This window comes from Callospermophilus lateralis, chromosome 3 (genome assembly GCF_048772815.1).
Source record: "Callospermophilus lateralis isolate mCalLat2 chromosome 3, mCalLat2.hap1, whole genome shotgun sequence".
Lineage (NCBI taxonomy): Eukaryota > Metazoa > Chordata > Mammalia > Rodentia > Sciuridae > Callospermophilus > Callospermophilus lateralis.
The window spans coordinates 109,782,479-109,800,624 of NC_135307.1; the positions used below are offsets into that span (position 1 = coordinate 109,782,479).

Genomic DNA, 18,146 nt, shown 5'->3' on the forward strand with positions numbered 1-18,146 from the left:
TGAGGCAGCCACCTCCCCGGAGTCACCTCCCAGGTGCTCACCCCAACCCCGCACCAGAACCCCTTGTGCAGGGAGCAGGGTGTGGCGGGAAGGAGACCCCACCTGGATCCAGACAAAGGGGAAGAGGGAGGTGGCCCCCTTGAGGAACTGGGGCACCCCCACTGCCTCTGAAGGTCCTTTGACGCAGCTTCCTCACCATCGCCCGCTCTTACAGGGTAGAACAAGAGAGCTCTCAATGGCCTCCATCCAGGAAAATGGAACCCACGAAGAAGACAGTGTGTCACTCAGTGGTGGCGCCCTACCACCAGCTCAAAATGCTCACAGGGCTTGGAGTGGCACACCAAGTTCAGGGTCATCTGGGAAAAAGGAACCCAAAGAGAGCCCCTCCTAGAGACCAGGTTGGCCTCTCTACTGCCAGAGATGAATGAGCAGGGTCCCCTACCTTTCTTGGGAGGGGCCATCTTGATTGTCCCAGTCACCCCCGGGCAGACACCACGAACTCATTACTCCACAGAAACAAGGAGACATTCAGATCCAAACCTTGCCTTGGGGACCTTCAAGGCATCCTCCAGGGACCAAGGTGACAGTGACACAACGCCACACAGCACAGCAGGTGAAGGGACAAGACACCCAGAGTCCACTCCAGGCCTCTGGAGAGAGCAGCTTCTGGGGGCTGGGGATTCTGTGGCCTTTAGGCTTTGTCCCATTCCTGCAAGTCAGGGAGCAAGGGACATGGCACTCCTCCCTGACAAAGGACCCGGATGATCCACAGAATGCCAACCAGCTTGGGCCTGTTGTGACATACGGATTGTGGAGACCCAAGTGGGGTGTGGCTGGAACATCTGGACTGGGCCAGGGTCGACTTCAGATCAAGTCTTCAAGGTGGGAGGGCACCAGCGTCCTCTGCCTGTGTTACTCTCTATCCATCCTCGGGGCATGGAGGGACCCACATGGCCTCCTCGGGTAGTGGTCATGTTGGGCCGGGAACCATCTGCAGACCAGGAAGCCACAGCGGAATCTAATGTGCAAATTCCTGGCTTGTCAGTGGGAGAGACATTGAAAGGCGGAGACACAGCAATTTATGTACAACTCTTTCCTAAAATGAACACCCTCTGCTAACGGCACCTTCAGAGAGCTACCAGCACCCCGGGAGGACAAGCTTCTAGAAAAAGGCTCTGGAGTCAGACAGACCTCAAAGTGAATCCTCTCTCTCTTCCAAATCTCAGCACAAGAACCTCCACTAGTAACCTGACCTCTGGCCTCTGTGCTTTGCCTCCTCATCTAGGAAGGGGGAGTCACAGAAGCCAGGGAGAAGCAGGAGTGGAGGGACACCCGCCCCAGGGCCTGGCACTCCAGGGGACCCACCTAGGGACTCTGGATATACAGTACTTGCTCTGTGCAGCTACCAATCACCAAAGGAAAAGAGTGATCATTTGGAGTAGGAACACACTGGAATATATTCATCAATCCAGCCAGCTGGGGAGGTGGGGAAGGAGAGGACCCCTTTGGGGGAAGGATATTAACTGTTCCAGCCAACCAGAAGTCCCTCATCACCGGTAATTCTCCCACAGGGAGCCTGTCCAGGTTGAGTTATCTTCAGTGGGAAGGAGAAGCAGCTCTGGCCCTTTTAACCTAACACGGATCATAGAGCAGAGAAAATATAACAGCCCCAAACCACTAAGCACTCTTCAACTAGATTCTCCCACCCTGCCAAAGAGGCGAGAAGAGGCTGCAGTTATAGAAATGACATGGATATTTTCTGCAGAAAGGGGATGAACCACCAGCCGGGCAGAGGCAGTGGGGGCCCCCAGGCCCAGGGAGCTGGTAGGGTATCAGTCCATACGACCTCAGAGACATGGTCTGGCCAAGGGCAGACAGGCTCAGGAGGTGGCCCTGAGTCAAGGTGTCTGGAGATGGATGGCCGTGCACTAGACCAGGGCACCGAGCGCAGGACATTCCATCTCTCTCCACCCCACCCCCTGGACTGCTGTGTCTTGAGATGCTGTAACATATGCGTGAAAATTGCAAGTCTCATAATTCACCCAGATGGTGGGGGCCCCCGGATTGCTCCTTCTCAAGAGACAGCTGTTCTGCCACTGGGCCATATGGCTCCCCTTGCTCTGCACCCTGCTCTGGGAAATAAACCACTTCCCACAAGCAACTTTGCAGATCTTAAAACTGTCTCTTGCTCTTAGCAGGTAATTAAGATCTCTAGCAGAGGCATCCACATTGTGGCCCCGTGGTTTGTCCACATGTCAGAAGCTGAGTTTTAAAGCTCCATCCGGGTCCACTCAGGGGGCTGGAGGCCAGGCACGCTGCCTTTGCCTTCTTTAAAGGAGAGCAACCATGCCCCAGGGGCCAAGAAGGAGTGGCTCAGGGGCTAGCGTGCCACTTCCCTGTGCAGGGCCTTCGCCCTGCCCAGACACACCCCAGAATTCTGGACTGGAAGAGACCTTGAGGGGTCAACCTGTCCTGTGACAGAGGTTGTTTCATCCCAGACAGACAGACAGACACATCTTACATTTTTTGTCATTTGAGCTGTAAAAGCTATACCAGTGCCATTAAGAGTAGCTTATGCTCGAAGGCCACCCTGAGTTTCTTGGGGCAAAATCAAGAGCCCTGGCTGGCAGATCTTCCTGTCACAGATAGGCAGGGACCTTGGACCCCTCTCTGGAGTTCGGAGTCCTCATGTGTCTCAGGGACCCCTGCAGGCTGAACCAAGGATCCTGATGACACGGGTCCAGATGTTCTGTCTTTGCTGAGTGGAGAGGTGGTAATCTGGGCATGTCCTAGAGTGAACAAAGCCAGTTCCCGGGCTTCACAAGCCCCTCACCCACAGGAGGCCTATCCTGGTCACACTTCTCTGACGCAGACCATGAGTCTAATATTTATGTGCTATTCTTTCTGGCAGTTTCAAGTAGTTTCTTTAGGAAGTCAGGAAGGGAGCCTGTGAGCCCCAGCCCTGATCCTATGTTTAGACAGGGATCCCTCTCAGATCTGAAGACTGTTATTCCTTTTGCCCTTGGCCTCGCAGTGAGACACTCTGCATTATCCTGCCATATTGGATGGACATGGAGGGGTGACTAACACACTTGCTGTGTGCCAGTCACAGTTCCAAGCAATTTATGTACATTTGTCCACCTAATTCATCCCCAAACATGAAAGTATTGTTATCATCCCCATTGTACAGATGAGGAAACTGAGGCACTGAGAGGACAAATAGCAGGATCCTCTGGCTTCATCCCAGTGGGAACGGGAACTGAGCAGGACAGTGTTGGGCTGGGTGATGGTGCAGTCACATACAGCAGGGGCAGTCCAGCAGCCACACCCCAGATCCTACCAGCTAAAGCTGCCCACTGTCACCCTCAATACACCCCAGACACAGAAGCTCAGAAAGCAGCTCTGGAGCATCAAGCTGGTGGCCACTGGCTCCAACAGAATGGAAATGATACCATATGCCTGGGTTTGAATTCCAGTTCTACTGCTTTACTCCTGTGTGACCTTGGGTAAGTTATATAACCTCTCTGTACCTCTATTTATGTAATATGAGGATGTGCCCCCAGCAACTTAGCAAGACCCTGTCACAAAATAAAAAAGATTGGAGTTGTAGCTTGGTGGTAAAGTGGTAAAAATAAAACAAAACGAGGATGTCAATAGTACCTACTACATAGGGTTGTCATGAGGATTAAATAAATTAAGACAGAAATGAGGCCTAGCGTATAGCTCACACTGTGTGTCCGGTATGTCAGGAGGAGGAAAAGGAAGAGGAGGATGAGAGAAAAGCAAAGCGGGAGGAAGAGGGGACGGGGCAAGGCAGGGGTCAACAGGGACAGCGATCACAATGCCCATGGCTCTGCTGCAGCATGAGATGCTGCTTCTATTTTGCAGATGAGGAAAGAGAAGCTCAGGGGATGGCGGGTCTAAGTCACTCAGCTGGTTAGAGTGGAGGGCAGGGCTGTGCCCCACGGCCGAGCCTGAGCCAGAACTGGTGGCCCTGCCACATGACACGCGAGCTGCAAGGAGACTCCAGCCAAGGCGGGGGCCCTGAGGCCCCATGTTTTCAACTTAAGGTCCTGGTGGGCTTTGCAGGCCCAGCTTTTCCACACTGGAGCACAGGAAATCCAGCTCCACCACCCCCCGGCTGGAGCCCTTGGGCAAGTCATCTGCCTCCTGGTCCCAGGTTCACACAGGAGAGAGAGAAACAGGTTATTGCAAAGTCATCTCGAGGATTACAGATGACAAAACTGAAGCCACACACATGCAGGGCCCTCCCTGGCTCCTGCTCTCTGAGAAGGCAAAGGGCCAGCAAAGGTAGTCGCCTGGGTCTGTTCCAAATGCAGCTGATGAGCCCGAACAAGCCCCTCTGCCTGGCGAGGGGTTACCAGGCTCAGGTGCTCACCGCTGGCTCCTCCTCCCCTCTCCCCACCTGGCCAAGGACTGAAGTCTTCAGAAGCCAGGAGGGCTGTGGCAGCCCATTGGGGGTGCTATTCAGAAAGCAGCAGCCCTGCCCTGGGGAAGCTCACAAGCCCCTCACCCACAGGAGCCTATCAAGATGACCCTAAGGAAATGTACACCTGTCATCCTGGAACACACCGCGGGGCATCTCCAAGGAGCTCTGTGTCTTGATTCTTTCTCAGTTGCTTGGCCTCTCTTGGGCTCTTCCTGAACTTCATTTTATTAAGAACCGCAATTGCAAGTTTCCATTCTGGACATTCCATTAGCCTTGGGTCTCGAGGGAACTTGGCCCATTCACTTCAACAGGACAAAAACCTCGGTCCACAGTCACCACCATTGGAACTCGTCTGTCACAGAACTTCAAAGCTGATGGGTCATTTTATTTTGCAGTCAAGAAGTTAAGGCCCAGAGGGGTAGAATCCTGCAGCCAAACACACAGAACTCCCCTCTCTGTGTGGCCTCCAGCCCCAAGGGGGTGGCTGCCTGCTGGAGGCAAAATATAAACCAGTCCTCTCAACTGGGGCTTAGCGACCTCCTCCTCCTCCTAGGAGCCAAAGCCAGCCTGGGGACAGCTCCCAGACAACAAATGTTCCTAAGTGCCCCAGGACCGTGGCAGCCTCTCCAAACAAAACTGTCCCATCAGGCACCAGATGGCATTTGACTTTGGGGCTGAAGACCTCAGCTAGATTCAAATCTGACAACCCGCAGAGAATACAGCCCCAAACCTGGGTCTTGCCTTTGGGGTTGCCATGCGCGGACTCCATTTAGAAAGGAGAAGCTGCTCTCCGATTGGAAAAAACAAGGGGGGCCACTCCTACAAAGACACGGAGCTGGCCCCAGGGCTTGCACCTGCCCACTGGTTCTGGAGTCCAGAGAGCGGAAGGCAGAAGAGAAGGCAGATGGAAGAGGGCGGGACCTCGTGGGCCCCCCCTGCCAGGCAGCCCTGCCCTTGTTTGTTCCCTCCCCAGCATCAATCGGCTGGTAGTGCTTTCTGTGAGTCCATTGTGCAAAAACAAGATTAAAAGGGACGGGCAGAACAAAGAATCAGCTCCCTAACAAAGGCCCCTCCACTTAGTAAATTAGGAGCTCTTTCCACCTGACACACTTTTAAAGGGAAATCTTCAATTACCATGAGGCTGATGGGGCACAGCAACAAAAGGTCCATCCGGTGACTTTATTCTCAAAGCCCCAGCAGGCATTGAAATGGTTTTATGTAATAGAGATACTAATCTAGTCCATATAATTTTGAGGATCCTTTATGGAGGACTGAAGGGCGTTTGAGCCCTGCGGCTGTTTCAAAGAGATTTTCTGCAGCTTATGCATTTACCTTGCCAAAAGCTTAGCTGAGCAAACAAACAGAGTCCTCTAAATCACGCTCACTCGCTGCTGATTTACTATCAGGCCTCTGCAGTTTGTTTGGTGGCTGGAGAAACAGGCCAAGGTCCTTCCACCTGGCCACACCAAAAGGATGGTGGCTGCCTGTAAGTTGGGGCCACCCTGTTCTCACACTTGGGAGCTTCCCTTTTTTCCTAGATGGGCCCAGCATGAAGGTGGCCAGGGGACAAGAAGGCCTCCCTGGCTTCGCCCTTGGTTCCAGGCCCGCCTTCAGTCTGGGGAATGAGATTGATGGTGTCATTCGGCTCCCCCTTCCTATCCCAGCAGGAGCAAAGGCTCTGTTCTAGCTCCCTTGGTGACAATTCAGTGCCACTGGCTGCTTGAAAAGGGGAAGGAGAAAGGAAAATGGGAAACAATAATGGGGAAGGTGACACTCAGAAGAGCCCTGGGAGGAGTGAATGCACAGACGCTCTAAATATGCAAGCAGGCAGATACATCCAAGGCACGTGGGTCACAGGGGCTTTTTCATGGACAGACATGTAATACACATACACAGCAAGCAACACGGGAGTACGCACATGCATGCTTCTGTAAGAGGGGAAAATCCTCACACACTGTGGACCCCAATACTCATAGACATACTTGTGTGATAATGAAAGCCCACAGCTGCATAGCATTTACACCGTGCCCAGTGCGCTCTGAGCTCCTTCACATGATTCTCTTATTGAATCCTTATAACACCACCATGAGGAAGGTACAATTGCTACCCCATTTTACAGTGGAGTAAATTGAGGCACAGAGAAGTTAGTCATTTGCCCCAAGTCACATAGGCAGTAGCAGCCATCTGGTTCTTGGGTCTATTCTAACCTTTACATTGTCTGGTGGAACCCACCCACACTGACACCTCGCACCAGGGTTTGGGGAAGCCTCCACACAGGCAGGTCCCAACCCCATATGTGCACTCAGCCAGGCACTGGTGCGGGGCTACCCTTCCTGTGAGGTCCAGATGTACCACATCTCCAAGGAAAATGAGAACCAGTGACTCTGGTTCAGGCTAAGACTCGGATTGGGGAGAAGGATACTGAATGGCAAAAGGTTAAAATTCCCCTGATCCTGTTGGTAAGTGGGTGCCATCCCTAGTCTGTTCCCAACTTCCCTTCCCATAATCCAGCCACTAGAGGGTTAAGTTAGGGGCCCTGGTTCCTTCTAACTTAGTGCTAAGAACACCAACCCTAAAGTTAAATCTTTTTCACTTACCCCCAGATGTAGACACAGTAGGGACAGTGGGACATGTACCTGCAATAAGGGACCTGGCTCCAGGCTCTTCGTGGGTGGTGGCCAAGGCCTGGTCAAATGTTGTGCAGCCAGTCCCCTGCCCCCACTCAATGGGCAGCTGATCAAGGCTCTTCTGAAGCAAGTCTTCAAAGACACTGAAGTGGCCACTGGGAGGCAGAGAGAGGCTCTGAACTGTCATTGTCACCCTCACTGAAGCCACTAAGCATCCCTTAATCAAAGAGCAAGCATTAGAGGAGATTTAGGGACTGATGTGTCCATCGACTCGAAAACACTGTTAATGGCCACTCTTCTGAAACCTCTCTGCTACAAAGGCCAGGAGTCAGGAGGGAAGGAGGTGCTCGAGACCAGGAGGCAGGGCATGAGCAGTGGGTCCTTCCACCAGCTTCCCTCTCTCTGCTGCCTCTTCAAGGCCTGGAAGCTCAGCTCTAACCCAAAGGGCCGCCTCTGGGTTCTGGGACAGTGGGCTCAGTCCCTGCTGTCGGGTCCTGGGAGTCTTCACACACAGGTGACATGGGTGCAAACACCGGGACTCTGGGAGGGCTTTGGGAACCTGAGGGGTTCTGGGAACGGGGGAGAGTGGGGATGGAGGCTGACCACCCTCCATTCAGGATCTCAAGGCCCTGCCCAGAGACTATCCCCTGAGTGTGCTTTGAGGGCCCCAGAGAGAATCCAGCCCAAAGTCAACAGGCCTGCCCAAAGCATGGGCTGCTTGTGGGGCACCCGGCATACAGAGGGTCCCACAGCCTTGAGGAGCTCCCTGCCCAGCAAGGGAACCATAAATACATGGGAAATGGGGTGAAGGGGCTGAGATCAGGACAGGCTGGAAAAAGGAGGTATCCGGGTGGGTTCCAGAGAGCGTCCCGCTTTGCACTGAGTTTTCACAGGCAGCTAAGCAGAAGCTGGGAGAGTCCAGCAGGGTCCTGGGGGCCTGCACAAAGCCCCAGGGAAGGAAAGTGGGGTGTTGAGGTACTTGGGTGGGTTATCAGGGATCAGCAGTCGGACAATGCGACCCTCGGGAAGCAAGACACAGGATGAGAAGCCTCAGTGTGGAGGACCCTGGGCACAGCCCCCAGGAGCAGGCCACCCATCTACAACTGTAAAAAAGATTTAAAAAAATAAAAAAGATGCTTCTGCCTGCAGGAGCTTATAGCTCCTTTGTTCATTCGACCTTTGTTGAACATCTACTCTATGCCAGGCCGAGAAACAAATGGAGGCTGAGAGGGTGAGGGAGGAGAAGGAGGCTACCTTGCCAGAGAGGAAGGCCTCTCTGCCAGGTGACACAGGACTGAGTGAGGTAGTAAGTGGCCATGTGGTGCACGCGGCTTTCTGGGGGAAGAGCATCTAGGCAGGGCCACGGGGAGGCCAACACTTCCCGGGTGCAGAAGGAGCAAGGAGCCCACGTGGGAGAGGCACAGACTGGGAGGAGGCGGTCCCATCGTTAGCTGGGGCTGGGACTCGTGGGGCTTGCTGCAGAGCGAGGTCAGGCAAGCGGCGGATGCCAAGGAGGACCCGAAACCAGCGGTAGCATCCCAGGAGGAATCAGGTGTGGAGGAAGCAGAAGTTGGCGAGCCAGACCTTCAGGAAGTTTCCTCAGGGGGAAAACTGCCCTCAGGACAGGTTAGCTCCTTCCCAGGCCTTAGCTGGCCGGGACTCCCAGGAAGGGGATTTGTAGACAAGCCTGATTGCTTCTGACACTAACCCAGCTCCCCCCAGAGGATGCCCAGTCAGACTGCAGAGGCTTAATGTTGGCTGCAGCTGGTAATTAAGAAGCAGATCCTTGATCCTTCCACAGCTGTGACAGCACAGGAACCCTGCCGGCACGTGCTGAGGGTGGGGAAAGGACTGGCCGAAAAGCTTAGAGCTTGGCCAACAAAACCCAGAGGCCAGGCCCCAGGTCACCTATGCCCCCTTGAGCACAGGGCCAGTGCACGGCCATCCACGGCTCACCCCGGCCTGCACACCCGGCCCCCGTGACCTGTCTCTCTCACCCCTTCGACAGTCTGACTCTCCTCCACGCTGCTGCCCTCACAGCAGCCATCCCCTGACACCACATGGTGTCCCTTGCTGTTTGATGATATCACAAGATTGTCCAGGGAGTGATCTGACCTTGTCTTGCTCTCTCCCACCTCTTATCTTTGTTCTTGCTGCCCCTCTGCCTGGAATATCCTCCTTCATCAAAATAAACACAGAACCATCGCTGGAGTTGACTGAGCTCTTACGAGCCAGGCTCTCTTCTAAGCTCTTCATTTGTAGAAACTCATGTCATCCTCACAATGGCCCAAAGGGATAGGTATTTAATGCAGCCCTATTTACCCATGAAAAAACCAAGGCACAGAGAGGGTCACATGAGTCATAGAGGAAGTGACTGGGGTTTGCTCCCGGCCAGACACCTTTAAAACTCTGTCTCTACCACAGTCCAGCTCTACTGAGTTCCTACTCATCTTTCAGACTCAGCTCGAAACCAACCCCCTCCAAGGGTCTCCCTGCATGCCCCTGTCCTTCCATCCATGGGTGGAGTTAGTGGCTTCCCACTCAAGTGACAGGCACTGAGCACAAGGAAGACTGATCCCTCTTCTTCTGAGTGGGATGGACAGGCAAGCCGCGGCAGAAACGCAGGGACAGGCGTGACAGAGGGCGCCTAGGAGTTGTGGGGCCAGGAGAGGGACAGGATGGGTGAGGATCACATGAAACCAAGGGTCATTTGACTCCCAAACAGATGGCATCCAGAGGAGCACAGGAGGAATCTGCGATAGGAGAATCCATAAAGCCACTGCTGGGTACTGTGGATGCCCAGGCCACGAATTCACTCTTTCAGCAATTTATCAGGGCCTGGCAAGCACTAACAAGTGGGCAAGAACAGATCTTTGGTAGTTACGTTCCCATTGCGTAGGCATTAATTGGCTTCAGGGTTAAGCATCAGTATTTATGAGTTTGGTCAGCGTGAATCACCTGCTCTGAGCATCCGAAACCCATGTTCTAAGTGCACAGACAGGGCCAGATCATGGTGGCTGCACCAGCAGGAACTTGCCAGGGCAGCCAGGCAGCCCTTCCGTCTCTACCACCAGACTGGTGACATCCTTGCCTGAGCATTTAAACAGTGCCCATCATGCTGTGCTGGCATCTCCTGTACTAGCCCACGTGCTTTTTAGTCAAGCCTTATCTCCAGGACTCAGCAGTGCCCGCAAGGCTGGGCAGCTAATAAATATGGACAGATAGATGGAAGGACAGAGGGAAGGAGGGATGACAAAGGAAGCAAAGCTCAGCACCAGGTGTTGGTGACCCAAGGGAGTGTCATCAGCACTGTCTCCATGACAGCAGCAGGTGCGATTCCCCAGGAGCCTGCTAGAGGGTCCGCGGGGAGCTCTGGAGAAGCTGAGCTGCAGCTGGCCCCAGGCTCTGCTCACACCTGTCCTCCACCAGCCCCACCACACTCCTTGATCCTGGACCAGAGCCCACCTTCGCAGAATTTTGAAATCAAACAGGTGGGTCTTTAGTCCCCTCCTCTCTTACAAACCTGTTCACCTGCCTTCTTGATTGATTCCATTTCTCTCTTCTAGACACAGGTTTGCCAAAAGAAAACCCTCTGAAGGAGGAGGAAATACAGGATTTGACGTTGCACCCATTTGAACTCCTAGCTGGCCAAGTGGAAAAGTCACCCAGCCTCTCTGAGCCTCAGTTTTGTGTTCTGTAAAAGGGCAAGAGTGAGTCTGGCTGGCTTCTCCAGTCTGTGAGAGATGACATACTACATGGACAAGCCATGACATGACGCCACTGTTGTCCTCATTAGTGCTAGAAGTTAGCACTCAGTCCAAGAAAGCACTGAATTAAATGTCAAAAGGTCAGCAACAGTGAGGGGCTAAGCAACTCAGTGAGACCCTGTCTCTAAGTAAAATACAAAATAGGCCTGAGGATGTGGCTCAGTGGTCAAGTGCCCCTGGGTCAATCCCTAGAACCCCCCCCCCCAAAAAAAAAGTCTGGTTCTAAAGCCCCCAATCCCCTGCTCACTATAAAGCAGTTCTAGCAATGAGGCAGAAAGGGCAAATGGTAGCCTCCTCGTATTACAAGTGTCCCCAAAATACAGTGAAGTAGTTTTAAACTAGCTGAGCTCTAAGGAGAGCAAGGTGAATTGTAAAGTGTGATAAAAAGAGAGAGTTTAGAGAAAGAGGTTAAGACAAGCTGTTGGAGCCAAACTGAAACATCAGACCTGGCCATTGCCCTCCCCAAGCCCAGCCACCTCCAGGAGCCAGGAGCCGGGGACTTAACACCCACACAAAGAGCAAAGGCAGACTTAGCCTCAGCCTTGGCCTTGAGAGCTGCCAGCTCCATGCAGGGGAAACTAGGAAATGCTGCCCCCCGTTCCTGACCCATCTCATGGGAATCAAGGGAGATCAGTAGAGGAGGGACCAAGGGGTGGGAGGGACCAAGGGGAGTGGGGAAGTACAGGGGAGAGATAGTGGCCAAATCATACATATTATGTACGTGTATAATTATGTAACAAATCCATCCTTGTGCATAAATGCATATAACGCACCAATAAAAAATAGTGTGTCTCAGCAGTCATCATAAATAGGAGAGTCCATCTCCAGGACCTGAGCAAAGAGAACAACTCAAGACACAAGTACCTGATAGAGATGATAAAGGAAATATGTTTAAAATAATAAAAGCTGTAGAATTCATAATGAAAGAATGAACAGGATAGAAAAAGAACATGCATATCTGAAAAGGAACCTCCCAAACTCCTAGGAATTAAGCCTGTTGTTACCGAAATGAAGACCTCCACGGACAGGTTAATCTGTTGTGGGACCTGAACAACGGATCTTGGGAGCTTGCTCAAGACGCTGCACAGAGAGATGAGAGATGAAAAATGGGAATTTAGGGAAGAGCATGGGATGGGAGGGCCTGGCGACTGGAGCTCCAACCTGAGAGGCTCAAGAGAATGGAGGAGATTTTTGAAGAGATACAGTTGAGAATTTTTCCGAATTGCTGGAGGACATGAATCTTGAGCTTTGCAGAAAATGTGTACCTCTGAGAAGCAAATGGTGTAAATAAAAATAACTCCTCGCCCCGACACACATCCCCAAGAACCTGCAGAGCTACGCCACAGTGAAGCCCAGAACACAAAGGAACCACGTCCTCACTCTGCTGCAAGAAAAGCTCAGCAAAGACCACCACCAGGTGAGAGCAGGGGCAAACTCACGACCTTTCCAGACAAATAAAGCCCAAGAGAGGTGAGCACCATGGGCCCTCCACGAAGGAACGACTGGAGATCCTTCAAGAAGGAAGCTGAGCCCAGAGTGCAATGCAAAAAGAGAGAGGGTAAGCAAAGTAGTGAACACACAAGTCAAATTTAAATTTAAGCAGTATTTGGGTGTTCAAAATAACAGCAGTAGTAAAACAGGCAAGTAGTAAGTCACGCACTGGTGCAAGGAGTTCACTGGATTTAACTCCTATGAGCCCCCCATTCCCTCTGCACCCCCCACCTCTCAGGTTCTCCGGAGCTGGCACAGCCCACCCCTCTGGGGCCAGACTGACTGAGCATGCAGAACCTCCCCAGGGCCACAGCCCGAATAGGCCATCAGTCACATAAGTACCTGGAGTTTCTGGCTAATTCCAGGCTCTGGCATTTCAAGTGACCACTGGAAGGGCCAGAAAACAACATCTGAAAGTCTAGAGCACTAAGTCCCTTTGGGGAAAATGTATCCAAGAGCACACAGGAGACAGACAGGAGACAGAGGGATTCAGCAGATGGCCCCCCTCCTTGCCGTCTCTCTGCTGCCCATCAGGAGGAGCCCTGAGCATCTGGAGATGCATCTATGGGCAACCCGTCGGGCCTCTTTGAAATTTACTCCGAAGCCATGGGCAGCACAGAAACTTCCCCTTACACAACATATCAGGGGGTTCTCAAAGCCAGGTTCCTGGTCCAGCATCGCTAGGGAACGTGTTAGAAATGCAGATTCTCAGCCTGCTAGGTAACAAGTCCTCCAGGTTGACTCTGATTGGGCATGATCAAGTCTGTGAACCTCCTGGGAAGAGCACACACAGCCCAATTAAGTTATTTAGGTTCATCTGAATGAACAGTAAGTGTTGGAGCATTCAGGTGGGGACTTGTGATAAGCTTTAATACTGCTCGCGAAATGTTTCTGGCCCCCTGCTTTCAAGACTAGCTGCAGGCCTCTTCTCCCCCCACCAGCACCTTAGTGCATTCCAGAGAGTGGCTGCTCCATCAGTTGAGGCCCTGGGCTAAAGTTGGCAAGGAACTGACCTCAGCTCGCCCATAACAGGCACAAGATATGAACAAGAAAAAAAAAAATGCTCTTTTAAGTCACTGAGATTTGGGTATTGTTTGTTACTGCAGCATAACCGAACCTACCCAGTCTGTTACTAGGCTGATATTTTCAAAGAGCACATCTTCCCAAAGTGCCTTGAACCCCATCGCCTAGGTGACAGTCTGTTTTACCAAGACATAAAAGCTATGCAAAGACAAAGATACTCACAGCACTGTCTCAAATGAAAGAAGAAAGACACTTATGCTCAGTGGTCTTCAGGAAATCTTTGATGCCTGGTGACCAAGGTGGGGCCAGGAGCCAGCCACTTCTGCAGATAATGGGAGGGGAAAGGTGTGTACTGGGGAGGAGGCAAGGGCCAGGTCTGATGTGATCTCCACATCCCTGATGAGGACAGCTGTTCTGAGGAGGAGGAAATGCTACTAAGGAGACCAACACAGTGCACTCTGGATCTGTGTTGAGCTCTGTGTTTTCCAGGACACTCTCACTATTTCTTCTCTTCCTCCTTCCATGCACAGGATGGTCCATCCTATCGCAGTTGGTCCAGAGAGGCCAAGGGACTTGCACAAGATTGCACAGCAAGTTACTGACAGAGTCACCCAAGGCTTTCCCTCCCAGGCCACTGTCCTACTGCCTGTTAGAAACATGTTTCCAGGAAGATGATTTGGAGAGAGGGTGACACTCCCCCTGCCCCTGCCCAGAACTCAGGAGTTGTTCTCGTGCAGGGTTCTCCTTGGGACTTTTAGCGTCAGACATGTTCTTAAGAAGCTGGAGGTTCTCTGGCCCCTGGGAGGAAGGAGAAATGCAGGGGCAGGGGGACCCGGTTTTCAAGCTTTTCACCTGGTACCCAGGCCCTGAGCACAGTCTTGACCATCTCACTGATTCTTCTCCCTCTCCCACGCTCCCTCGCCTGGGCCTGTCTCTCTGGCGGACAAGTGTTGACATCTGAGCGAGCTGGCGGCTCCCAGCCCTTTCCTCCCATCCCAAGAAGCAGGCGGGTACTGATAACAGCTGATGTCCTCTTGCTAGGGGCTGCACTGAAACCCTCCAATGCCCACCTGCCGAAGGCTTCACCCCGGCACCTCAGACCACGACCTGACTTGGAGACTGGGTCTTACAGAGGTAGTTAGGTCAAAATGAGGTCAACAAGGAGGCTCCTAATCCAACATGACCATGTTATATAAAAAGAAGACATTTGGAGACACAGGCACGCACACATGCCATATGGAGATTGGGGTTACCCTGTCGCGAAGCAAGAGGCTGCCAGAAGCCAGGAGAGAGGCCTGGGACAGATCTTCCCCTGGCGGCCAGCCCTGCCCACTGACTCTGACCTCCCGAACTGTGAGCCCATGAACTACTATCTTAGCCACCAGCCTGTGGCTCTTGGTAAAGCTGCCTGGGAATTTAACGCTCCCGCCTGCGCCTAACCCAGCCAGCCTCCCTGTCCCCTTCCAGCCCACGCCCCGCCTCAGCTGGCACTGAAGAGGTTCCCTCTCCTCCCCACCCTGAGATGTCAAGTCAGCCCATCCCTCATGATCCAGCCCAACGTCCCATGAAGTGAGCGCAGGTCACATCACTCTCTTCTGCCTGAGTGTGTCTGTCTATCTATCTGTCTCACACCCAGGCTCTGGCTGGTGGGGACAGCTTTACAGAGAGTTCATCCCGCCTTGCCCTGCCCCGCACATCCGCTGTCTGGGCCTCGCTGCAGCAACCCTGCCGTCCTCTCCTGGGAACAGCCCCAGTCCTAAAAGTGGCTTTCCAAGCTCAGCTTCCTGGTCGACCAGCCATGGCCAACCGCCGCTGGAGTTTACATAAGTAGTAGGTCAGGAGGCTAAGAAGTCCCTTCCCAGTCAGCAAGACGGTGCCCTGCAATCAGGACACTTGGCACGCCAGCCCAAGCTTTTTCCTAGCATCCACTCGTGGGAATTGGGCAGGGCATGTGCTCATCCATCCTGGAGCCCTGTGCTGACACCCAGGCTCCTTTATAACTTCCCGAGGCCATCGCCGTGCCCTGGCCTTGGGCAGGCCCCACACGTCCACCCTGCTCGGGCTTTATGAGCTCACGAACTGCCTGACCTGCTTCACTCCGCGTGGGCAGAACCGCTGCAGAGCTCCGTGCTGACCTCGCTTCCGCCCCCATGTCCCCAGAGTCCCCCATCCCAGGTGAGGCACAGCCAGGGACTAGTCCTTGCTCAGTTCTCTGCCTATTCCTGAGAAACAACCTTTGGGACTTGCGTTGAGTGAATTTCTTTGCATTTTTTCCTACAAAAACCATCACTATTGAACCCACTTGCAGAAGCATTTTTCATTCATTCCTGCAATGCTATTAGAATCGAGCTTCTCCAGCATCAGGGGTGATGTGACAACAGGAGGGGGAACTGTCATTTCATTCCCAAGAAAAACACGCTCACCCTGCCTGAACTCCCTCTGCCCAGCCCCCTCTGCCCATCTGGATGGCAAGGAGGAGGCAGGACTCTCCACCTGAGAGCAGAGGCTTTGGGATGGGGTTGCCTCTCAGGCACTAATTGACAAGCCTCCCAGCTGCTCTGACAATCAAGGGCACACTTACATGCCACTGGACAGTCCCAGGTCCCATTCCACTGGGCAGTGAGTGGGAAAAGTCCCTTAGACTCTGGCAGGACCCACAGTTGTTGTCCCAGGGAGGTGAAGTGACTGGCCCAAGCCCACGTGGCTGGCACGCAGGGACCAGTGCTTCCCACTGTACCACACTGCTCCACCCAGAGGGCCTGCAGCTCTTCTCTTCCTGGGGGACACTAAGGCTTCTGTTCTCTGAGCCGACACAGGGTAAGAGGTGTCTTCCATGCACTGTCTTTACCCAGTGTCCTCCAGTTCTTTGTGGAAATCCTCCTGGCTCTGCTCTCTCTGGTCTGCCTTATCCCTGCCATCCTCTTCTTGGGGACTGTGGTTTTGCCATCTGATGCGGCAAGCTTCCTCCCTCCCTCTCCTGCCTCCAACAAAGCCTGCTTGGGCACCTGCGACAGCCTAGGCCCAGTACCCGGCACTCAGCACTGCTCCCCTCTGTCCCCTAGAGGGCCCGCTCTAGAAAGCTCCACCTCTCTCCTGTCCCCATCGGGGCCTGAACAGCCCGGCTCCCATCCACCCCATGAGGAGGTGGATCTGATGGCCGAACCCTTGCTAACAACAGCCCTGTCTCTCTCCCCTTCCCCTCCCACCCCGCCCACCCACACTCAGGCCAGGGGAGCAGCAGCCCCTACGTACGTATGCAGAAGTCTCCGTTCTCGTAGTAGCCAGGGCAGCACTGGGACCTCCGCCGGTACATGGTCCGGAGGCCGCGCCGATACGCCGTCTTATAACTGATCCTAAGGCACGAGGGAGAAAGCCACGTGAGGGCATTGAAAATCAATGGCTCCCGTTTAGGGTGATGTTTGTGTTAAGCTATATGGAGGACGCCATTCAATAGTTACTCTAAATGCACAGCAGCTTTGAATATGAAGGAACACAATAAAGAAAAATCGATGGCGGGGTCTGTGCCGCTGAGGGGCCGAGCGCACTGTGAGCAGGGCCAGTGGCTAACCCGTGGCTTCCAGATCTTTTCTACGCAGAAGGACCAAGGTGGACACAGTCTGGCTTGACACGGTGGGGGGCAGCAGTGGGCTTCACCTTGGTTCCTTGACACTTCCAGATTCCCGGCTGGAGGAGCCCAGAGAGGCCTGGACAGGAGTCAGGCCCTGGGAGTTGCTGGGCCCACCCCGCCCTACTCCTGGGCCTGGGGTCTGGGCTGCCCACTCAGAGAACTGAAGCAAAAGGACCCACTGAGTCCTACTCTGTCCCTCATAAATCTCCCTCACCCCCAAAATAACAGCTCGTGGAGAGCCTCACGTGCTCTCCCTGGGAATCTCTAAACCTCACACTGCAGAGGAAGGGGCTGGGCCCATAGGGCAGGAGACACCCCGGCCTGGGACCCAGGGACCTGGGTGCTAGTCCCTGGGCACACTTGGTCCTGTCCCAATAGCTCCTGAGGCAGCTACCGTTATGATGCCCTATTTATGTGCTCTCTTTTATTACTTGTTTGGAGTTTTTATTTTACATTCACCCGTAACTCCCACCCTTTGTTTTATGGATGAGAAAAACTGAGATTCAGAGAGGTTAATGACTTGCTTGTGGTCACACAGCTAAAAAATGTCAGATTTGGGATTCAAACCCAGGTCACCCTAATTTCAAAGCCACAAGGCCCACTGGCTGCTCTATGCCAGTCCTCTCAGGGTGGCTCTCGGGCCCTGCAGTGGGTCACGGTGAAGGTTTAAGGCAAGGGAAATAGGGATATATAAGGACAGAACCCTGGGGAGGGAATCAAAAGCCCCTCTGTCACAAGTAAAGTTAAAGTGGAGGAGATTTGATGGGGCCATCAGAGACCAGAGAGGGGAAGTAACTTGCTCAAGGCCGTGGAGCGCACATAGGACCAGCCCCAGGTCCCCGGGCCTTAGAGTCAGGGCTCTTTCTGTCCCCCATCAGACTCACAGGCCCTGCCCTATGGACCCCTCCACAGCAGCAGAGCAGCAGGGGCGGAGGTGTCCACAGCCTGCCTCCTGCAGAGGGTGGGCCAGGTGGGGAAGGGAGTCCCCCAGCACAGGCCCAGACAACCTCCCAGTCCTAAAGCCTTCGCTTCATGACAAATGACAGTGCAGGCCTCAGGGAAATCTGTGATATTTGGGAATGTCGTGAGCTAAGGTCATTCTACTTCGTCAAAAGCCCATAATGGAAGGTAAGCCGGCCTCCCAGGGAAGCAGCTTCCTC

General features: G+C 53.5%; 1 protein-coding gene across 5 annotated transcripts in view; it reads right to left on the reverse strand.

Annotated features, from left to right (window-relative positions):
* Megf11 (multiple EGF like domains 11) overlaps positions 1 to 18,146 on the reverse strand; it is a 204,703-nt gene that overhangs the window by 181,236 nt on the left and 5,321 nt on the right. For 4 of the 5 annotated variants that reach the window (XM_076848644.2, XM_076848643.2, XM_076848646.2 and 1 more), the window contains exon 3: positions 16,611 to 16,711. The exons of the other annotated variant lie outside the window; for it this stretch is intronic. In XM_076848644.2, the coding sequence (XP_076704759.2) occupies positions 16,611 to 16,711 (101 nt within the window). The remainder of the gene's footprint in view (positions 1 to 16,610; positions 16,712 to 18,146) is intronic. 5 annotated transcript variants of the gene reach the window in all.